The sequence below is a fragment of the Anastrepha obliqua genome, chromosome 1 (genome assembly GCF_027943255.1).
Source record: "Anastrepha obliqua isolate idAnaObli1 chromosome 1, idAnaObli1_1.0, whole genome shotgun sequence".
Taxonomy (NCBI): Eukaryota; Metazoa; Arthropoda; class Insecta; order Diptera; family Tephritidae; genus Anastrepha; species Anastrepha obliqua.
This window is the reverse complement of record NC_072892.1, coordinates 69,160,521-69,185,572: the sequence shown is the minus strand read 5'-3', so window position 1 is coordinate 69,185,572 and position 25,052 is coordinate 69,160,521. Positions and strand designations below refer to the sequence as shown.

Genomic DNA, 25,052 nt, shown 5'->3' with positions numbered 1-25,052 from the left:
ACATACATAAAGAAATTATTACATATTTTGGGGTCAATGAAATGTGTAGGAATTCGGTATACAACCCAATCACAAACGAAAATATATACATATAATTGGCGCGTACACCCTTTTTTTTGGGTGATTGGCCGAGCTCCTCCTCCTATTTGTGGTGTGCGTCTTGATGTTATTCCACAAATGGAGGGACCTACAGTTTCAAGCCGACTCCAAACGGCAGATATTTTTATGAGGAGCTTTTTCATGGGAGAAATACACTCGGAGGTTTGCCTTTGACTGCCGAGGGACGACCGCTATTAGAAAATTGTTTTTCTTAATTTTGGCGTTTCACCGAGATTTGAACCAACGTTCTCTCTGTGAATTCCGAATGGTAGTCGCGCACCAACCCATTCGGCTACGGCGGCCGCCGTAATTTATTTAAAAATAATTAATTATTAATAATAAAATTAAATAAATAATGAAACTAAACGAAAATAAAATAAAATCAAGAATTAAATTTTAATATAATTAAACTAATTTAAATTAAAATTAAATTGAATAAAAAACAAAACAAAATAAAATTAAATAAATATTAAATTTAAATCAATAAAAATATTAAGAAAAATGAAATCTGAAGGAAATTTAGTAAAATCAAGAATTAAATTTTAATATAAAAACTAATTAAAATAAAATTAAAATGAGCAAAATTTAAATATTCGTAATAATCAAAAATCTATATAATTAAATAACCCAAACTAAGCATAAATTAAAAAAAATGATGTGAAAAAATTACGAATCAAGTTAAAAGAATCAAGAGAAGTGTGTTAATATTGCTAGAGTATCTGTAATAAGCAGTTCGAGTACTCGTACCATTCTCTTCGTTGATTTGATAGATTGGGTAATTTGAACTATTTCAGCATAGTTAAACAAAGCGTAACGCTTGTAAAAGATTTCAGCTTTCTCGATACATTCTTCCATTAACGAAAGTTCAATTTTCTTAGGAACGACTTCTCTAGTGTCTCATAAAGCAATTTAATTTGTTGCAAAATTAGATTACAAGTACATACTTCGCGACCATCTGTAAGCATACCGAACATATCGCAATCAACGCCAATGTCGCATAGTAGATGGCTTTAGCGGAAAGCTCAGTAATTTATAACATGCTTACCACTTTTAGTTCATATTATTCTCTTTTCCAGTTAAAAAAATGACTGTCTTAAATACATAACATTCTCTTTCGTATTATTTTTATGATGCTGTCGCCACAATTAATCCACATTAGATGAAATTCGGATGCTAAGCCAGTGTTGCAGTGACTGAGCCAAAAAAACAACAAACATCTTTACCCAAATCTACTAGAATCATCGGTTTACAATTAGTAAAAATATTAAATATTTTACATAAGCATATAATATTTACTAATATGGATAACTACTTAATATTTTCCTAATTATACAATTAGGAAATTTAGACGATTAAACCTCAATTTACCACACAAGAACTCATTTCATAAAAATAGTTGAGTTATGTTCCCCATGCGACCCTGGGGTTATTCAATGAGAAGAGCAAAGTAAATAAAACTAAACTAGAATAAAATAAAATTAAGAAATAAATTAGGTATATTAAAATTAAATGAAATTAAAGTAATATTAAATTGTGCTAATTAATTAACGCAATCTAAATATAAATTCAACAAAGGAAGTTAAAAATAGTAAATTAAATTAATTGGATTAAAAATGAAACATTTAATTACTTTAAATAAAACTCAACCAAAATAAAATCAAATAAAAAAAATGAATTTAAATGAATTAAAATAAATTAAAAGTATTAAACAAAAAATATTGAAACCAACGGAAATTAAATTAAAATCAAAAACAAAATCGTAATATAATTAAACTAATTTAAAATAAAATTAGCGAAATGTTATGAAAACAAAATGTAGAAAACAAGTGGAAGGCAAAATTGATCTTGAGTAATTAAATTAAAAACGAAAATGTATGAAAATATCTTTCCGATTATCAAATGTATTTAAAATGAAGACGAGGTGAAATAAGGGTAGGGTTGTTGGATCACTTTGATTTGCGGCCAGATTGAATGGAAAATATCCGGGCCCAATATCAAAATGGGCACAGACGCAGATGACCTCTATAAATTTTCTTTTAAAGCTAATTTGCTAAATGAGTTAGCTTGTTAGATTGTGTGTGAATACAAAAAGGCGATTACGCAATTAAAAACTTAATTGTCTGAATTCATTTCCAATAGTATTTTAAAATTGTATCACCTCCGTCGGCAGATCATTTACTTTTCGAATTTTATCCTTAAGCAGTCATTACATTTTCTCGGTCCAGGAAGTGTTCTTTTCTTTACATTTGAGCGCACATAAACTATTCAGCAGCAACGTTTTTCAACTATATGTATATGCATGTACACGAATGTATGGCCCAGCATACATACATATACACTTGTGATCACATAATCTAGCCGCTTAATTTATTTGCAATCTTTGTCATATTTTTCGTGCTAAATTCCAATTGTGCGTGGAACTTTGATTTATAAGGTTTTTGTTATAAAATAAACAATGAAAAAATTCTCCATGGAAAATTTTGCGAATATCGTTAAAGGATGAACTGACTTAATTATGTGACCACAAGTGTATAATGAAAGTAAATATCCTCAACATACAGAATGCGTTGTCAGCTTTATTGCAGCGAAAGGCGTCGGGTGTTGCGAACAGTAGCAGAAGCACCACCCCTTCCGTAAAACCTATTTGCATGATTGCCTTCCGCATATTGGCTTAGTAAATATGTGCCGCAGACTGTTGGCGACAGTGATTGCAGCTGACGCAGTGCATAGAAGCTGTTTTGCCAGTTGCCGGCTGGCTGCTTTCTGGTTGTAGATGGCTGGCTGCGCGCTTCCACCCGTCCGGATCGTGTCGTCTATTATGGCGTACCATTGTATCAAATTGCATTGTAATGCTTTTTAGACTGTTACAACTAATAACAATAGGCTGGGTGCATACTTTCAAAGGTATATGGGCCAAGCTTTTCCTACAATTGATAATGTGTGTTTTGGGTTTTTTTCTACAAATTTAACACTACAGAATGGCAGATATTTTTGTTTGAGAAGTGTTTTTGCAGGGCAACAAACAACTCTTGAAGATCAGACATAGCTTGGCGGGGCACAAGTTCTACTAGAAGAATGAATGTCGAACACAGGTTCTAATATCTATTGATTTCGTATAAAAATACTGGATCGCAGTGGCTTTTAGACCTTCACAACTGCCTATGCATATTTATTTTTTGTCATTTTTTTTATTTTTATTTTTTTCCTGTTGAAACCTCTTGACTTTTCATTTACTCATTTTTTTACCTATTTTCTCATTACTATTTTTTATTGCCTTGACGCTTAATAGCCGCGCATGCATGAGTGTGTGCGCAAGTAAAAACAGGCTATTAATGTAGCTCATTCTATTGTTGTTTGCTCATCACGTTGGTACTCGGATGTGCCACTTTGTGGCAACAGTTTGCAACGGTGTGTCTCTCTTGCTACACGAGTTCATATGTTGGCACACGTCAGCTAAGATAGATAAGGCGAAACAGACGGAACACGTCGCGAAATCCCGGTTCGAGCCGTGAAGCCAACTCGCAAAAGTGGGGAAAATTAAGAAAATATAAACACATACATTTACGTATATTTATATTCGAAACCGATTCAATTATGTTTGCGAACATTCCAAGTGAACGCAAGGTAAAGTGAACATAAAATGTTTGGAAAAAAAAAATTTGACAAAAAAATGTTTAATTAAAAGCATATTTAACACAGCGGTGTGTACAAAGTATCGTTTTTGTTCACTTGTGTGACATCAAATCGCACTGTGTGCGCTCACCGGCCAATAAAACTGGTCGCCCGTGAATCTCCAAAGTATGTGCATATGGTTTGTATCTATGTATGTTGCTCTGGACTCAAATGAAATAAGCTCACAAATGTGATTTCATCTAATTACGAAACCAAATCGAACTAGTTTGTTTGATATTTTTTACAAAACCACCAAACAGAAAAAAATTATAATAGATTTCAACAGCGTGTCAAATTCCTTTCAGCCACCATTCCTAGCAGCGATAAAGATCATAAAACAGTGGGTTGTTGATACCAGCATTTGTATACACAAACAGGTATGGACAGAGAAATAACGCACTTAACACACAATTACATATAATGATGATTATTTTTATTGGATAACCCCGTAAAACAGTTATTTTTATTCTTACAAAATCACATTGGTATAAAAATATGTACGAATATCAGTTAATCTTCCAAGAAATAACAATTCGTATAGAGGCCACTATAAGTGCGCTATTTCTCTGTCTATTGTGCACCTTAAATATGTTGTCGCTGAGCCAGCTGGTAGTAACTAACACCCAACTCGACAACCTCGAAATGCGCTCATCAACTTAGTTCCATTCCGATTAATTGATTTATTGATATGAGCCACTAAAGCTATATTTTGCAAATGAATTTCACAGTTCGCTTAGTACAGCCCTCTTCATCATTTACACCATCGTAATGATAAGTGTGCGTCAGCTTTTTGTCTACTTATTATGAAGACATTTCAGGAGTAGATTTTTCTTCTGTAAAAACAGCTAAATCTTAAATACTTAAACACTACTGGGAAAGTATTAAAAAAACTAATTATAAATCCAAATATCATTATTTATTATCCAAACCATATATCCCCAAAATGAACTATGATACAAATGGTTAATACCTATTTTTATGTCACATCCGCGTTTTATGAAAAGCTTTTCAAGGCGGAAATGTGGAGTGACATCGAGTCATTAAATGGACTTTGGGCTCAAAACTACAGCCATTAAAATCTGGGAAATTGCAGCGATTAAACCAGTTTTTTGATCGAAAGTGTAGTACTCAGCCAAGTGAGATCCCCTTTTGTATTAGTTTATTTGTATTATTGAAATATGCAAAGTACTTTGAAAAAGCCCTAACGGAACCATTTATTGAACGAGTACGTTTTACTATCTTCCAAAATGCGTTAATGCAGTATATTTGCTGAATAAGGGACTCTAAGGACTTCAAAAATTGCTTTTCAAATACACATATACATATGTATATATATATACAGGGCGAACGATATGAAGTGTTATTAACTTCACACTGCTTGTATATACCTATATATATATATATATATATATATATATATATATATATATACAGTAGGTTCTGTTTTTATGCGGTAGATACGTTCCGCAAGAAACAGCATAAAGAAAAAACAGCATAAAAAAAGCTACTAGTTCTATAGTAAAACTATAGATACGTTTCAAATGCTAAAACCGCATAAATCTGAAATAATCGCATAAAAAAGGGCACTAGTCCCATATTATTACTATAGATACGTTCCATAGACCGCATGAATCTGAAATAATTAAATAAAATCGCATAAACAAAATATTGTATCTTTGAAAATTATATCTTTATATATCTTCCATACTTGTAGGGTTAGCATTTCTGATGCAATCTGTGATGAGTTTTTGCTTAGCTGGTTTAGAATCTTGTTTATATGTACAATTCCCCATAGGTCGACATGCATTTTGTAATTTAAAAAAAAACCGCACTATTTCAAAACCGCATAAAAAAAAGCCGCATAAAAACAGAACCTACTGTATATATATATATATATATATATATATATATATATATATAATTGGCGCTTACACCCTTTTTGGGTGTTTGGCAAAGTTCCTCCTCCTATTTGTGGTTTCACAAATGGAGAGACCTACAGTTTCAAGCCGACTCCGAACGGCAGATATTTTTTTATGAAGAGCTTTTTCATGGCAGAAATACACTCGGAGGTTTGCCATTGCCTGCCGAGGGGCGACCGCTATTAGAAAAAAATGTTTCTTAATTTTTGATCTTACACCGAAATTACACCGTTCTTTCTCTGAATTCCGAATGGTAGCCACGCACCGTCCCATTCGGCCACGGCAGCCGCCAAAGTACATAGTACTCAATAAAAAGAAAAAAAGTGCCAGACTGGTACTTTAACCATATCACCTACATAGTTGTAACGGGTTGAAAGCAGATCAAAATAGATTAATTTCTCGTTCAAAAGCAGCTCATTCTGAAAATGTGCACTAGGCCGCAATTAACTATTATATAACTTGTTGAGGGTAGACAACAAGACCACAATTGGTTAGTTTATAACTAGTTGGGAGCAGACTGCCCAGCTAATTTTGAAAATATGAAAACTACCCAGTTGAAAAGAGACCCGCAAATCATTTGCAATTATTATTTTAATTTAAAATGAACGTTTAGTCAATACGGAAACACTATGCACTATTTATTAACAAATCAAAAAATCTAGTAAAAGTCGTTTCTATAATCTCGAATTTCCTCTTTCGTAAGTTTGTTTTCATATTTTGACAATTTCGCTCGCTTTGCCTGCTTATTTTATTTCCTTTGCCTGTCGTTACGTATGTTATACATTCGCCCATATGCTTGTATGTACTCGCATTTTATTTATTTATTTAAATTTCTTTGTTCACCTTTTTCCTTGCCTCGATTTCTTCCTTGCATTGTTTTGAAACCGATTCTCAGACAGTTTTGCCAATGAGGAAGCAGCCAATTAGTCGTTTTCAATCTGTGCGTTATTTATTTAATTACATGCTTAGTCTTTTGTTTTTGTCAAAACGCATCTCCTCCTTGTTCTCATACTTTTAACAAAATAATTTATATTAAAAAAAAAAAAATAAAATAAAATAAATGCATATGTAATTAAGTGCATAAAATGCATCGCGTGTCCAATGCAAAATTTTCTCATGCAAATTCTAATTCAAATTAGTAAGCATACATTAATTTGCACAAAATTCTCAAGCGTAAAATTTTTTTTAGGAAAAAAATGCGAAAATCGTTTTGTTAAACAACCTTTTTTTTAATTGCTTAAATTATTGCTCATTAAAGAAATAACTAAAATTATTAAGTTAAACGCTTTAAAGATTTCTTAATTCGAAATAAAAAATTATTGTCATTGTTTGGTGCTCTCCAAATGTAAGATTTTCACACTAAATGGTTAAAAGTAGTGCTTTAGTATTACTTCGAATATATCTTATAAAGTACCTATAATAAATACCCTTGTGCGCATAAGTGCCTTAATTGGGCTTCCAACTTTTTAATTATAGTTCTCAAAAAATTATTTTTGCATTAAAATTATTGTTCTTTTCGTTATCACCACATTCAATTATATTTATTTATTATAACTTTTAATAATCGCTTAAAGCTGGTAACAAATCTTGTCTTTCTTTTTAATGAAGATATTCTAAATTGGCAAAATTATGTCTATATTTCACCATAAAATGGAAGTTATGCATTTGTTAAGTACGCGCAGTTTAATCGATTGGGTTCCACTTTGTCGAGAACCCGCTTAACTCTCCGTGTGGCAGCTGAGTCTAACTATTTTTTATTTCCTAACATTTATTGCATAAACTAAAGACGAAAATAGCAAATCGTATTATCTTTCATGCAAATTATATACCTATATATTCGAGTGAAATTCAATAAGGACGAATGTAACTATCGAAGCAACTGCCAAAGCGAGTATTAAGCGCCGCGAAATGCTGAAATTCTTGAGCGGTATTTAAGCAGGAGGTTATTCCGCTTCATGTGCATATACAGTAATGGCCAAATCATATGCCGTATTATAGAATAATTATAAGTACACTTTTTTTTGTTCAATTTTGTAGAATGTCGATTGAAAGTAAAAACAATGTTTTTAATTGAAACAATACCCATATTTATAGATAGAAATAAATCATTTTTTTAAGACAACTGAAAAATTGGGTGAACAAAAGAAATTTCATTTTTTTGAAAACAAAACTAAAATTATATTAAGCTAATGCTTTGTAACAAATCGACTATTTCGATCGATTTTTGTCACTGCTCCACATCGTTTTGGTTTGATGCAATCGATGGTTTTCAGCGGAATTTATTGCCAGGGTCTTGAAATCTATTGAAAAGATCATCGCCATTTGTTACGCTACTCCTATCTATCCGCCTATTAGCTAACTCCCACAATATTTCAGTCGGATTGAGATCCATTAAATTGACATTTTTGACTAAGCCACGACTTAGCAGTCAAGACACTCATTTTCCAGTCGATATACCCAATGCAACGGTGTTTCCCACTCCGGAGATGGCAGTATATTAGTATATAAATATGATATTATATTTCTGTGCTGATATTGATGAAGTTACTATTTACCACTGTGCTATACTGTTTTCCTATATATAATATTTCCTGTGAACTAAATTAAAAAAAAAAAAAATAACTGAAATTTCAAAATAAATAAATAAATGGTCAAAAGTTACCAATATGTGGTGCACACTTTATTTTGACGCTGACTGTATATGTATGATTTGCAAAATATAAATGAATACCAGATAAAATGAGAAGCTGGCATTACTGTTACACTCTTCTTATATGTAAAATTATCTTCAATTATGATAATTTCATTTCACTTTAAATTCAACCACCAACTTGTTATTAAACGCAATCTTTTTTTCGATTTATTTATTTAATAAAGTAAGAGTTAACTTAATAATTACATAATTATTACCGAACAAACAAGCAAAACACAAAGAGCGGCTGAGAATATATTATATGTAGCATTGTTAAACTCGTTAATTCTACATTTCTATTAAGCCACACACAAATCGTAAACTCTATAATAACGTTAAATTTTCTAGAAAAAAAAAAACAATCTGCAATTATTACTATTTAAATTTAATATAGAAAACAATTGAAATGGCGGCGGCTGCGAGACAACAAAAGAAACAACGCAAATAACAGCCGCAGTAAATTAAAAGGTGCCTAGCACGATGTGGTATTGGCCAACGCAAACCCAGATTTATGTAAACAAAAATACATACGTATAAAGCCGTAAATTTGACGTAACATATTTGTATTTATTTTATGCGCTCACTACACCTGAATGAAGCCAGGAGAATGAGAAAAGGGAGAGCAATACATACAAGTAGAGAGTAATTGAGTGAGAGTTGGCGAACCAACGGACCCACGCAAGCCATGCAAATGATGCAAAAACTTTTGTTGTAGCCATTATTGAAAATTCTTGAACGTGGTCACTCTAATGACCAGCTGGCCATAACACTAATCGACGAGTCAGTCAACCAGCAACTAAAGCAAACAAGCAACAAAAATGCCCGTCAGCTGGCAAAACCCGTGAGCTAGCGCACTGGCACAAACAGCTTCATCAGCTCACCCTTCATTCAGCTCAGATTCGGTTGCTGAGCAACAGTTTGTATTGAATTGCAGTCGCCATCAGACAACTTTCGCGCGAATCATACGCATGGCGAGAAGTTGACAGTTAACTTCTAAGATTATTTGATTTTATGATTCGCAACGTTTTGTTACTCTTAGCACCTTTATGCGTGAACAAGTGACCGATTAACTAAGCGTAAAAAAATTGTGGCTGTTCGCCGACTGTTAATTGTGCCAGTGTAACAATTAAAAAACAGAAACACTAAAAAACCTTGTGTAAATTCGTGTGCTCTTTTTAATTTAATCTCAGATGTTGAGCTATTTGCTTAGTGTAGTGTGAGAAATTCACACCAAAGCAGTGATAACATTTAACACCACTTACTCACTTACTTACTTCCTACCTACCGTGGGTTAGAAATTGAATCTAAAGTTCAATTGCGCATATTTTAATTCAGATTTGATTATTCTCTGATCAGAAAGGCGTATTAATTAAGCATATCTACTTAACTGAAAGAAAACTTATCTTAAATTAAAAAATTGAAACGTTGAAGAGGACGTGGACTTTTATTAAATAGACTCTAATTTTCGATATTCTGTACAGAAAGTGCAAAAAATAAAGCATTCACAGCCAGACACGTATAAAACATAAAGATGTGTGAATTGGTGTTAAATCCAGCGTTGCGACGCGAGGTAAATATATTTAGTTTAGAAAATCTAAAAGCATGTGGCAGTGTATGCAGCGCGGGTGAATTAGACATACTTACTTCCTCCGAAATTATATTAGGCTTATACCCATGTTAAATAATTGCTGATAAATTGTAGATTATAAATTGATCTAGTATGAAAACATCAAAAATTCAAAAATTAGTTCATTGAATATTTCACTAGAATACACATGGAGCTAAATCGGCCGAATATATTTTTTATGAAACTACAAAACTTGGGATTTGAAATTAGTTAATGGCAGACGCCTTTCAAGCTGAAGTACAAAATCATTAAAATGGCCCCCTAGTTCCTTTTTATATACCTCGGTTATGGGATTGAAATTTTCGATAAAGTTTTCGGAGCATCAGAGGCTGTAACTCGGAAATACCGTTTACTTTCAAAGGCTCTAAAGCTTCCCATTTCGAAAAAAAAATACATGGCTAAATAATAAGTTTGAATTTCGTGATCTCGATGACAAATTGATAGCACAAAAAATTAAAATTACGCTTTCTTCTAATATTCAAAAGTCGGTTGTATGTATGATAAGGCATGTGACGCCGTCCTGAACAGACTGCAGATGCCCACAACCCATTGAATAAATTTCAAAAAATAAAAACTCGTTAGCCATGTATGCGGTCGTTTCGCACAGTATTGGCATAAGTGGTCTTTTCATTCTCGTTTTCAAAAAAAAGGGGCCTATAATACCATCAGACCAGTGTGAGTAAAAAAAATATTATAAACGTGTGGAGTTTAACAGAATAAGGTTATTTTTAATGTTAATCTGTTAATCTCTTCGTCTCTTTGAACATGTTCGTCTACGTGACGGTTAAAATAAATTGACTAAATTTTCACTGAGAAGTTGAGCAATTTTTCAGACAGGATATACTAGGTTATTTTCTATTATGAAAGTAGCGCTGTCGCCAAAATACTTCCAAAAATTATTTTTACGGCCCAATTCAACGTATAATATAATCGGAACATTTATTGGCTAAAGAAAAACAACTTTGTATTATTAAAAAAAAAACAAAAAAGTCCTAGGGCGGGTTAGCTCAAATTCAGAATGTTTGTATGGTCCGTTAAGGTACATACTCAAAGTAGAGAATCTGTTTTAATTTAATTTTGCGTTTTTGGTATTTTTATAAAAATATAGTTCATATATGTATGGTTATATATTTATTTATTTATTCAATAATGTCTAACAAAATTCAGAACAGACATTTAAGATACTTATTCAACACTAAAATACAAATTTTACAATATATAAATTAAAAAGTGTCCAAATCCAAAAAGGTTGAGAGGTAAATAAAGTTAGACAACGTTCTAACGAGTGGCACTATATAATGTCCTATTAAAGCCAATGCGAAAAATCTTGAAGCGACGAAAATTTCTGCAAGGAACATTAAACTGTATTTTTTCTAGAAGAGCCGGGCAGTAAATTTCGCCAATACTGCCTGAAAGGTACCTCTGTCACTTAATGAGAAGAGACTAGTCAATCGTCAACGAGATTCGTATGATGGTTTCGGGTCAGTGAAATTCAGTGAATGTAGTCCGAAACACACAAATAACAGAAATAATATAATAACATAAAGTTTCAAATGTGTTATGTATATATATATATATATACTTGGCGCATACGCCCATTTTAGGTGTTTGGCCGAGCTCCTCCTCCTATTTGTGGTGTGCGTCTTGATGTTGTTACACAAATGGAGGGACCTACAGTTTGAAGCCGACCCCGAACGGCAGATATTTTTTATGAGTAGCTTTTTCATGGCAGAAATACACTTGGAGGTTTGCCATTGCCTGCCGAGGGGCGACCTCTATTAGAAAAAATGTTTTATTTATTTTGATCTTCCACCGAGATTGGAACCTACGTTTTCTCTGAATTCCGAATGGTAATCACGCACCAACCCATTCGGCTACAGCGGCCGTCAAATGTTTTACGAAATTAAAAAGAGTGCAAGTTTAAAGGCGCTCAAATCCCTATTAAGTATTGACAATTCTTTTTGTATAAAATTTCGCACGTTTTCTTCCACAGCTACTATATAAATATCAGTTAAATGATATGACCCATATTTTTTTCATAAATTTTTGATAAAGGCAGCTTTCTTTTGCCATCAGCTATCTCACTTAATATTTATCCTCATATTTTACAAACTGCTCTAACAAAATTTGAAATTAACCTTAAAAAGAAGCATAACTGCCACATTTTCCACCGTGCAACAAAAACTGTCCCTGGTGCTTTGAATTTGCTTTACCTTTGCACGCAGAACCTTCCATCGAATTACACTTTTTCCATGCAAGCTTATCTTCATTCTGGCGAGTTTGAGTCAACGTATTTTATATAATATATAACAACAACAGCGCCAAATGAAGTAGCACTCTGTCCTGTAAACTTTGATTTAAAACTTTTAATTGAAACGTGCACAACTGAAAATCATGGCCTTTTCTAATAAAAATTCATACGTAATTACATATGCGCAAGTACACAAAAACGGTAGTGAAACACTTTCACATGCATATGTACATGAATTGTTTCAACTTGTCGTTGAACGCTTATGCATAATTCATTTCTAGCTGTTCTTGTGAGTAATGGAAAACACGCAAATGTAAATGTCACTGCAAAATGCGAACGTAAATGAAGGTTACATGGGTTTTTTGTATCGGCAGCATATAGAGAAGAAAAGAAAAATAATTTAACCTAACACATACAGGCATCTATTAGACTATATACTAAAAAATACAACACATTTAGTGTATGTGTATATATGTATATATGTATTTCTGTATAAATCTGTATTTTCATGCTTAATTTGGCGCTGAAATTGGCTGATTTGAAATTTTTCTAAGCTGTAAAGTTTGAAGTAACTGCACCACTTCGCTATTTTCTCTGCGCTTATTAGAAAAAATGGTTATTACTTTTGTTTTATGGGTATTTAGTTTCTCTAATCTATATCATAACATTAGGGTGCCGCATGTTGTATGAGTAATGCAGCCGCATGCATATAATATTACTCATACGCCTAGTTGTACAGAATTTAAAATTTAAAAATGTTCTTTGCATGCTGTGTGCCATCAGTGCTACAATAATGAGATACGAACAATTATAATGAAAAATATACTCTTCTAGTGAAAAATCGTCATTAGGCGGGTATTTAAATATTAGTACATACAAATGAAAATTCCTGTTCCATTGAGCGGTAATTCCAGCTTTGACAATAAATTTGATTACAGTAATTTCTGGCTAAATACGTGCACAGCCGCCACTATCTTATTAGTATTAATTTCATTTCATATTTTTACACATTTGTGGTTCCATTGCCTCCATCTCACCGCTCGTATAGCCATGTTGTACTTAGCAATACATATTCCCACACTCAATCACTTTTGTGTTAATAAAAAATAAATTATTGCTTATATTCACTTAATACTTACGATTCAGCAGTTTGCATATCACAAATTGATTTGATGGCGCAGCACAAAGCAGAAAGTAACGAACACAGCCCAGAATCACTGCTTAGACAATGTGTAGTAACAACAACAAAATGTACATGCGGCTACAAAAACGCCGCCGGTAATTGGCACTTTGTCACTGCCCCAGCCACGCGCGTTCATCGCACATTGACAGTTGAGTGAAAAGCGCAGTGATTTCGCTAATCAAATATTCCATGCATACGTATGTGTGCACACTAACCAATGCTTGGAATATGTACGTATGCACATGCATATATGTGAATCAATTAATGCTCATATGGCGGCTATTTTCTAAGAAATTTGGTATTCTAATATTTTTAAATCCAACTTTTGTGTCATAAGTGGGCGGCTTTGAGCTAAAAATTACCAAATTAGTTGAAGTGATAAAAAACAGCACGAATGTATATCTATAAGTTTTTCCAAACCATCGAACAGTAATTATTTGCTACCTCCATTCAGCATATGTACACATATGTATGTATGTTTCATGTACCAAGCGTACTAATTTTGGCTGCATGATCCATGAAATTTGATGATGTCAATGCAAATGAGAAATTAGCGAAATTCCACCTAATATTTAAAGTAAATAGTTACATACTCATATTTGCATATATTTGATATACATACGAGTAAGCGAATTTAAATCAAAAATTGAATACTTCTTAAATCGGTTGATAGATTATAGTTTTAATTTTTTGTTTCCGAATTTTCAACGTTTTTACATGTTTTCGTTTTTTCTACTTTTAACATTAATACCAAATTGGCTTAACCGAAAATCTAATGATTTACATTTTCAAATTTGTTATCAAAGTTTTAATTTTTCTTTTACTTTGTAAAAAAATTCAGATTTAAAATTTTTTTTTAATATTTTTGTTTTTTTTTTCTACTTTTAATTTTACTATACCAAATTTTCATTATTCTTTAATATATATTACCATTCCGTAATGATGCATATCTATCTTAGGTAAATTTAGTAAATAGTTAATCTTGACGCACTCGGTACGAAGTGCATTTAAATTTGTTCGGCCTTACTACAAATAAGGAAACTAACTTGTCTTAACTATAATATTTTAAAAAGCTTATTTTTAAAAGTTGGGTATTCCAATTTTTATATTCGATATTTTAATTTTCCTTACTCTTATAGTTACTAAAAATTTAATTAACAGAAAATTATGAAATAATTACTATAAAATATTAACTTACGTTTGTAAAAAAAAATGTATGAAATTTAAAGATTTTATGATTATACAAAATTTTACATTATTTTTAATTAGATGTTTTAGTTGTTTCTTTGAAAATTACTAAAAATTTAGCTTACCACGAAAGATATGAATTATTGGGAAATATATTTTTATTATTGTTTTTATATTTTTAATTATTCAAAATACGCTTATAATAATTGACGCTTACATCCATTGTTGTTTATTTGGCCGAGCTCTTCCTTCTATTTGTGGTACGCTTCTTGATGTTATTCGCCTGGGGCCATTCACCCTATCTTCCATCTACAAGTATATATTTTTTAAAGCATTTATATACCTTTTTAATTTGCTTTCATTTGCGGTGCTATTAAAAATTGAGCTCGTAAAAGAAATATAATATACATAAAAAAAGTTTTCAATTTCTGTCCACTTAAGAAAAAGTTGCGCGCAATTTCTTTAGATAGTACTTTTAACAAAAACACAAATATTTCCAGGAAAAAAAGTTAAATTTTTGTCAATAGATTGAATTTGGGCGCAAGTATGTGAGTTGAAAGAAACCATATCACACTACTGACTTTATATATTCGCATTAAATGTTTTGGGTTAGTTGTGCTAATTTTCAAGTTGCAAATTTCACGCAGTGTATTGAACTGTCGTTGAAGTACCGCTTGCTCAAGGGCTCGTTCGTACATTATCGATAAACATTGCAAAAGCAAAAGCAAAAAAAAGTTAAAAATAATCAACCGCTATTTAAATATACATACCACTCTATAAGTATACAAATCTATGTGTATCATCTATACGCATACTTACAAACATATGTTTGTTTGTATTTAAACCACACATGTCCCATCAATCTCTATTTGAATGGCTTCCCCGCTTAAGTCAACGGTATTCACATATACACATACCTGATGATAGAAGACATATATCAACATATATATCTATATTAGTACATACTTTTGTAATTACATACCTCATATATAGGTATATGTACGTATGTAGGTAGAAACATTCCAGACACCTTGTTTACTCCACTTCAACAGTAATGTTTCGTGACCCTGCTTGTTTGCGTCAAGTAGAGAGCGTTGAACGTTGAACGTTTGACAATAGCAAAGTAATAATAAACTCAGGGTTTTTTTTTACCATTAACTGCCATCTAACTATGAATATATGAAATTAATATGTTTGCTAACATTTGTGGTTGTTTTCTTCGAAAATTTAGCGAAAACAATTTTGACGGTGAATTTTTTATTTATCAGCTATTTATACATACATATTTGAGTGTGCATATATGCATTAAAGCATGTAGATATCAATGATAAGTTCTTTTTTTTTATTTCTGGTTTTGATGATATCATTGGTTATACTTTGAGTCAGCGATTGTTTGAAAAAGCAGCTGTAAACGTGACAAAACCGCTTATTGACAAAAAAATTTAGAAGTTTTTCGCTCTCGATCTCAACTGATCAAACACAGTGTCTCACACTCTTCAGAAACAGTTGTTTTCTCAAAGAAACCTATAAAAGCTTAAAAAAAAAACGATTATATAATATTATTCGGAGGCAACATACAAGTTTTTGAGTAAAGTTTATGTATTTGACTTTGAGGTTTTCATACTTTGATATAGGCATTAAGGGTTATTTTCCCATCTAACCAATGAAGTGAGTCTTAGAAGTCAGATCGGCAAAATATTCCTAATATTAAAGTTCCTTTTAACTCCTTTCGTTTTCTCAACTAAATTTCATATGAATGTATGTAAATTTTCTAGTTCCGAAACTGCGATAAACTGGATGAGCAAAAGTGAGCTCTACTAATCGAACCGATAATCTTATCTGAACCTTAAAATGATCCATAACTCTTTTATTTTCTCAGCTGATTGACAGATATAAATTTGCCATATCCGAATCTTCGTAAAAGAGAAAAAATTCACTATTTTGTTCAACTATTTACTTTTCTTTTCTTACACCGTTCTATCTAATTCTTTTGCATTTTACTTAATTTGAAATCTAACCACCACCTAACTTAATTACAACGGCTCAGAAAATTAGCAAACTTTTATGTGAACGAAAATGTGCATATCTGCATGTTTAAATGAGTTGTTGTTAAGTGTCTTAGTCTTACTTTAAAAAATTCAAAATTTTCATAATAAAGTCAGAGACTTGAAAAATTTACGTATGTGCATGAATGTATTTAATTATCTACATGTAAGCTATATTGTTGGTGGTAGCAGAGGAAAAGGAAGGCCACCTCTACGTTGAATTGATCAGGTGTAGATGGACTTGGACTTGGCTTCACTTGGTGTTTTCAACTGGCCCGGTTACCACGAGAGAGAAACGATTGGCTCGCTTTGTTAAACTCGGCCAAAAACGCATAAGTGCGCCAATCAAGAAGAAAAAAAATTACAAAAGTTATCAGAATTTAGTGTAAGTTAGGTTCACTTAGGTTAGACGCGCTGTTCTCCCATCTGCCAATGTGATGCCCAAAAGAGATTTGCCTACCTTTATTCCTACATCTTATTGAACAATCCAGATCTTTCTGCGAATACAAGCAACTCTTCCGGCGAGGCTACTCCTAAGCTGTCCAGGTCTTCAAAGTAGTGAGCACCCAAAAATTTGAAGGCCATATCTCAAAGTGCTAGAGATTCCTTTTTGAAAATCTCAGTATGCTCATTGTTCTTCGTTCATCGAGTGTAGGTCAAAGTGAAAGTTTTACTCCTCAGATGTTCTGGATAATTAGTCTGCTTTCTACAGCCTACCCTTTAGCTTTTACTGAAAACCACACACTCTTGCCATTTCATATCATCAATTTCAGTTGTTGATTCCTACTCATATTCCTTGACCATTTACTATCGGCCAGCAAATAAAAGATAAGCGTATTGATCTTCGCTTTCTTTACTGTCATACCCAATCACAATTTTCCTATTCAATTTATATGCATCCACATGGCCTTGTCTTTCTCGAGTGCTGATAACTGCTATACTACCCCATAATTTATTATCTAAACGGTGTATAAAAAAAAACTCTGGACAATAAAAGGTCGTTTCCATAAATTTATATTAAAAGCTACTGTGATTTTCCATAAATTGCGCGCACTAAACAGTTGATTTAGTTCTGTAGTAGAAATATGGTAATAATATAATAAAAATTAAAAATACCTCATTCTTACCACCATCGACTAACGCCCTCTGTACCTTTAATCAATTATCTACGCCGTATTGAAGTTGCCTGCCATTCGATAACAACTCTTTCGCAATCACTAAGTAAATGAATGCTATTTAAATAGCTGCTACTAAAGCTGGCCAATACAATAAACAAGTAGTCATTCGAAGAGCTAACAACATGGTGAAAAATACGTTTCTGGCGCGTTATACGGAAAGACGCTGGAGTTTACTCTCCTGGCGGCGGCGTAGTAGTGGAGTAAGTGCGAGCGAAGTGTTTGAAAAACAAAAAAAATCCTTTTTATTGTACGCCAATGATATAAATACCAATTGTGTGAAATGAAGTGAATAGAGTTAGTAAACAGTTCATGTTATAGGCGCACAATGCCGGTGTAATGCTTGCACGTAACGTAAAACGTGATCCAGAACATGCAAGCTGTTTGAAAACTATATGACACATTTTCCTATGCAATTTGCCACATTTGCCATAAATAAACAAATCAGCGTATAGAAATTTACGAAATTTCGCAGAATGTTACCTTACCTATCGTTTGTTCCACATGCTATACGGCAACAACAAAAACCCCCAAGTAAAGTCAAATTCTTTTCCCGCAAGTATTGCATCGTATAGATTTGCATTTGTGTACATTAGGTAAATCTTCAGCCGCTGGAGCTTTATTCGCTATGCTATTATATAATCTTGCTCTCAAATACTTCATGGACAGCCTCATCCAGCTTCTGCGTCATACAATATATAGATCTTTATGATCAGACTTGTATAAAGTGTACTTATAGTTTTTATTCCTCGAAACTTCAATGTAGGATTTGTAAATTTTTGCCTGCCGTTAAATGCTTCTTTGCAGCGCACAGTGTTGTCAGTGCGGTCAAAATATTATAGAAAAAAGTGATGCTTGAATTTAAAAGAAAAGATTGTATAAGTTTCCCCAAAATACCTCAAATTTATTATTCTAAAACATTTTTGCAAATGCGTAAAAATGCGAATATTTTAGATTCGTCAAAGTGAAGTGTTTAAAATCCATAATGTTTTTGAAAAAAATTAAATTTTTTAACCCTTTGCACTTGAGGCTTATTTTGCTTGCGCGAACCAGCACCTCGAGACGATTTCGGCCAAATTAGGTAAACATTGTACAGGTGCTTTAAAAACATTTATAAACAAACAAGTGTATACAAATAATAAAATTTCACCAGTTAATTCTTATAATGTCGAATAAAAAACTTTGATAAATATTATACTAAGCTCTGTAATTAATTTTTGTGTGATATTTAGTGAAAAAATAGCCAAGATGCATCTTAGGTTAACAGGATGCGTCTCGCAGTAATACGAAATTTCGCGCCTACCTCCAGGCGTGGTACGGTCAGAACTAACCTTGCAGTCCCTTTTTGACGAAGACTATAGTGCCGTAGCAGCGTCGCTCAATTTAAGGCTTCGAATCACTCGGGCGCTGCAAACTTCAAATCGGCGCCGCTCGAGTGCGAAGGGTAAATTGCTTAAAAGGTGCTGTGCTCCTTGTTTTTTTTTGGCGTTGGTTGTCTGCTGCTTGCACCTTTTCTGAAAGATTCAAGTGTTTCCTAAAAGGTCTTTACTTGTGTTCTCCTAAGTTGGACAAAGCTTTGGATAGTGGGCGTGTGAGTGTTGAAATTTGCACCATCTTTCAGATTTATATTTTTCGTAGTAAAACCAATGTGTAAAGCGAATTTCATAAAAATTGGATAACATTTAACATGCTCGCCCACAAGAGGGCTAGGCGTGACAGCAGAAAGTAAAGCATGCAATAAGTTTCTGCGAAGTCAGAGCACGTTCACTTCGTTAGACCACAGCTAATATGACGACACGACAATGTTTGGCTGTAACTGTGTCCACTCTATTTTATCTGATTGAAAGGTTTTCTATCGCACTGTCATTAATAAAGAACGTTTCTGCCAAAACCTACCAGAAGAGTTTCCAGAACTCAACCATTTCTTGCTGAATGGCATTTCATACTACTGCAGTATATTTGACGCTTTCCGAAATACTAGTTTAAAAACTGTAGGGGTATAGAACTAAGGCCTAAAGTAAAGGATGAGCATAATGTTACACTTATTTGAATAATACCAGTATTCATATCAAACTATCATCGTTACTTTATTGTGTAATATTTTTTTACGCAATATCAATGTCATTCATTATCTATTTTTGTTTTTACACTTTGACTTTGCCGGCAGTTAACATAATTGATTTGTCTCCAGGTGGTGCTAACTAAATAATGCTATCAAAATATAACGGTGGTTTCTAATTTTCAGAGAAACCACTTGTCATTAATTGGGGACTTTTTTGGCACAAATGAGTCATAAATATTTATGAGTGCTTAAAATATAATTTTATTGATTTATGGGGATATTAGTATTGGTGCTACTTATGGATGTATGTATTTGTTATACAAGTATGATATGAAGCCTGCAGTAAAAATCCAAACTAGTCAAAAAATTGTAGTTCACGAACTGGTATTGTATCGTGGCAGCCATAATACATACATACATAGTTTTACACGCAGATTTAACACACTGTCACACCAGCTGCGCTTATTGCGTGGTCTACAATTTTTCTTTTTTTCTACTAAGAACTAATTCACTAACTAGTATGATGATTGGGCTTTTCAGTTCGTTAACTGTGAAAATGGCTGAAAAGTTCGTTAAATGTTAAAACGTTTATACTTAGATCGACAATTAGCATTTCGTGGATCACCGCCATATTAAAAATATCAGCCGCTTGAAACTAAAGTCGTTTAGCGCAAATCAAAGCTTTTTCCAATTAGGGTAAAAGTTTGGGTGGAAAAATAATGAAGAATATTGTCAAAATTATTAGTCATAGTCAAAGTTTTCTGTGACTACCAACTTATGTCTCTACTTAAGTATATACATAGATGAACCAATTAAAGATTCTGCGCTTAAAATATCAATCTTGAAAGTTTATCTCTAGATGCCGGTGAACACCTTTTCTATCTTCTGTCCTAAAAACCTCAATAAAGTAAAAAGAGGAAATGCTTCCTTTGTGCTTCAAAAGGTAAAAAGGTAGGCAGCAAACACTTTCGTATGCAAGTTTACCAAGTATCTGCTTGCTTTTGTCAGTTCCAACTCGAAATTCGGGAGTCGACTACCCTTAATGGTGTGCCCCCGATAACCACTTACACGATTTTGATCAGTTTTAACAAAGTGAGCCATTCGTTTCTGTCTCGTGCTAACCAGCACCAAGTGAAGTCAAGACCTTCTCCAACGCTGATCTTCTCAACGCAGAGTACGTATTTCTCTTCCTCTGCTACCACTAGCTGGTACGAGTCGCGTCGAATATTTTCAGAGCCGGGGCGTTTGTATCCATTCGAGCGACATGACCCAGCCATTCATTTACTTTCGCCTGCTTCATATTTTTCAATTCTTAGGCTTATAAGCAGAGCGTTTACAGTAAAATGTATCTCTCAGCTCCCATATATCTGGCCACAATGCAAAATACCTAAAGACTGGCTAACAAAAATCAATAAATGGCAGTAAAACTCTCTAAATAATTTTTTAATTTTTCTCTACAACCGACGCATCTCTTGGAACTACGCAGAAGCTACAAGTACACGTTTAACTGCAAAACTACATTCTGTCAAAAATATATCGGGAATTGCACGCGTTACACAGGAGAGTGGAATTTCTTTCAAAAAATTCATCGAAAGAAGGTGGCTGAAGACATGCTTGGGCAAGTGAATTCGGACCCAACGTTTATCCAGCGTATCATAACAGGTGATGAGACGCGGGTCTATGAGTTTGATATGCAAACCACCCAACAGGCGGCTGAAGGGCGTTATCCACATGAGCCGAAACCCAAAAAACCACGTCAAAGTCGGTCAAAAGTGAAAGGGATTCTACTCGTTTTCCTTGATTATCATAGTGTTGCGCACTCGGAACTCGTTCCAAATGGTTCTACGGTAAATAAGGAATATTATTTGGAAGTTATGCGACGTTTGAGAGAGAATGTGCGAAGGAAACGGTCCAATTTGTGGAAAGAAAATTCATGGATCTTGCACCATGATAACGCACCGTCTCACAAGGCTTTTAATCAAAAACTCCACAAATATCATCGAACAACCACCATATTCACCAGATTTAACCCTCTGAGACTGTTTCCTTTTCCCAAAACTTAAATTGCCCCTCCGCGGACGCTGCTTTGTGTCGGTAGAGGCCATTAAGGAAAATCCACGGAAGGAGCTGAAAAGATCTCTTCAAACGCGTTTAAAAGGCGCTTTAATGACTGGACCAATCGTTGGCATATGTGTGTTGCTTCGAATGGAGCCTATTTTTAAATTAAACAATTAGTTTGCGTTTTATTGAACAATTCCCGGTACTTTTTTTGACAGAATGTATGAAAGTTTTCAAATCTTAGAGGGATGTGCCTTCGATTCCAAATCTTCGCTTTTTTTCTACAGTTCAGAACTCGCTTCAATTTGCTTATTACAATACACCTTTACATTTTAAATGCGGTACGCAATTTTGTAATATTTGCAAACTTAAATGTAACCGGATTCACGTGCAGTAAAAATTATTTAACAATCTTTTTATTTTAGCGTTTCGTTTATTGTTAGTCAATTTTTGATTGTTGTTATTGTTAATTTTTTTAAGTAATACCCGTTAATTGCATTACCCATTAGTGTTGATTGTCAAAATGATGTGTGCCACCTCAAATTATTTGCAATAGGAATATTTTTTTTTTCTTTTTGCATTTTGAGGTTATAAAAATGGAAATAAAAAAATATATATCTGAAAATGATTGACAAAGTCAATGTGCTTTGTTTCATATGTAAACTTCAATTCACTATTTATATTTCTTATGCCTAAAACCTGGCCTTTTTATGGGCTCCGTTAAAATAAAAAAAGCAAAAAAAACTGGAAAAAACTGTATTTTTGTATATGTATTGTGATTTCAGCAAATAAAATAATCAGCAATAGCGCTGTCTCACTGTTTTACTTTAGCAAACGGGTTGTCATCCCGGACAATGTATTTGCTTTTCAGTAATTTTGAATGTTACATTCGACATGCGCTCTCAAATTAAAAGAATTAATTTTTTGTTGTTTTTTTAACTGATTGTACTTTTTATATGTAACGAATTTTAGCATTTCTGAATAAAAAAGATTGTTTTCTTCTTTTGGTTATTTAATATCTAAATGCGTTTGCATGTATTCTCTATCACTCGTAAGTTTGGTCTTTTTTTGTTGTTTTAAGGAGTTGATATCAATAGTTATTCTTCTATTATTTATGTGATATTATCAATTACTTCGAAGAGCACTAAAATGTATTATACTGACTATTTAGTTACCCTCACAACTCGGCCATAATCGACTAAGCGATTATTAAGAAGAGAAGACAACACAGAAAAGTCAAGAGCTTATCGACTTGTTAATTTTATTCAAGGGTGCCATCGGATGCGTGTAGCCTATAGAACTACCTATACAACTGCTGCATTCTTTTGCATCCGACCTGCAAATAGAACATTCGAAATCGGTTATCTTGCGGTAGTGACAGTCCTTGGTTGGATCGTTCCGGAAACGTAGAACCGACTGCCGGGGGAACGCGAAATCGGTTTTATTTAATGCTTACATACAGTTGTTCTATTTTGTTTCGTTTTATGAGTGTATCCAGCACAAATCCAGTGTGTATGTACAAATCCAAATTTACAATTTTTTTACATGTATTTCGTTTTTGCTATTTGTTGGTTTGTGTATCAAAATTTCAATCAAATTGTAAACCAACAAGTGAAGCCACAAAAAAAGTAAATCCCTTTATCAATAAAACCACCAAGAGAAAAAAAACAAATTCGCTATTCTGCTGCTATCACCTAGTATGGATGTGACTGGGTTTTATGTGTGTACTCATCAGTTTGACGTTTAGGTGGAATTTCCAGTGGCCAACAGACAATAGTATATTTTTTACTTTAAACACAACACTTGTCGGATGCAAAAAGAATGTAGCTAATGATGATAACGCTTATTTGGTGTGTGGCATAATCCAAACAAAAATTAGTTTAGATAACTACGTTGTTTACTAATTTAAAATTTTGACCATGTGTCGCCGATCTGATGTTCTTTCACTACATGACTATTAAAAATTATTACTTATTACTTATTATTATTATTGCTAACAACTTGTTTAGACTGTTCATATGTGGAATATTAAATAAAATGTCAAAAAAAATTCTCCTAAGAGAGATTTCGAAAAAAATATGTAATTGATTTTGCATCCGCTCGTTGCGTAAGAAATCGATATATCAAATGGTTTTTGCACACTTCATTTTATCAAAATATTGTACTTTAATACGAGTACAATGTACACATTTATTTTATTATAGTTTCATAAACGTGACTAAAAGTTGGTTGTCACGTTGTAAACAATTCTCTGCATACGTCTTGCTTTCAATAATTTTCTAATGTAAATATTTTCGAACCACCAATGGGTACGTAAAGGTAGGAAAAACAAATTAGCAAAACTGGAAAAGCCATGATAAAAATAAAAATAACTGCTTTGTTGGTAGTGTTGATTGCATGTACAAGTGTGTGTAATATTTCGATTGACACTTGCAAGCGCCTAAAAGTGCTTCAAATAGTTTTCAAGTGCCATTAAGTCAAAGCATTCAAAATTAAAGTAGCATATAATTTCTTGGACTTCTTACATAAATATGCCTGTGTATATCAGGTGTTTTTTTAAGAGCTTGAGAACTAAAAATAATAATACAAAAAAGAAATATTTGTGTAATGATTTTTTTTACTATAACCTGATAGAGAATTTCATGGCATTTATTTTTTGATTTTTCATTTTTTGCCATATGGCGTCAATGGTGGCTTGAATATTGCAATAAATCGTTTGTTAAGCGCGTTGACGATACCATTTGCCATTCTCAGCTGTCCAACCGTAGTTGCCGATATCGATAGTTCCCATGCAGCTGTAAACACACTCTGTACATACATATATGTACTTACAAATGTTTATAAACAAAATTAAGTATAATTTCTGTTTATTAACCTTTTAAATAAGAAAATGTGAAATGCTGGCACACTCAAATACTCTCGAGCTTCGTTTACTATCACTTTTTATTATTATTAATAATTTTACAAGTATTATCGGCATTTTGTTGATAAAACTAAGCTGCTGCAATTTATTGGCTCACTGTACTCAGCGTTCTGAGGCTAACTTTTGTTTTCGAGAATAAAAAATGCAAACTTTTGTGG

The 25,052-nt window shown here is 33.0% G+C and overlaps 1 protein-coding gene across 17 annotated transcripts in view; it reads left to right on the top strand.

Moving 5' to 3' along the window:
• Positions 1 to 25,052, top strand: part of LOC129253536 (TLD domain-containing protein 2) — a 323,786-nt gene that overhangs the window by 288,198 nt on the left and 10,536 nt on the right. Inside the window, exon 1 of one of the 17 annotated variants that reach the window (XM_054869105.1) lies at positions 3,699 to 3,723. The exons of 15 other annotated variants lie outside the window; for them this stretch is intronic. Coding sequence is in view for 1 of the 2 variants with exons in the window: in XM_054869104.1 (XP_054725079.1) it covers positions 9,914 to 9,952 (39 nt within the window). In the remaining variant the exon portion in view is untranslated. Of the gene's footprint in view, positions 1 to 3,698; positions 3,724 to 9,312; positions 9,953 to 25,052 lie in introns of those variants that run through there. One more of the 17 variants, XM_054869104.1, reaches the window with a different exon arrangement.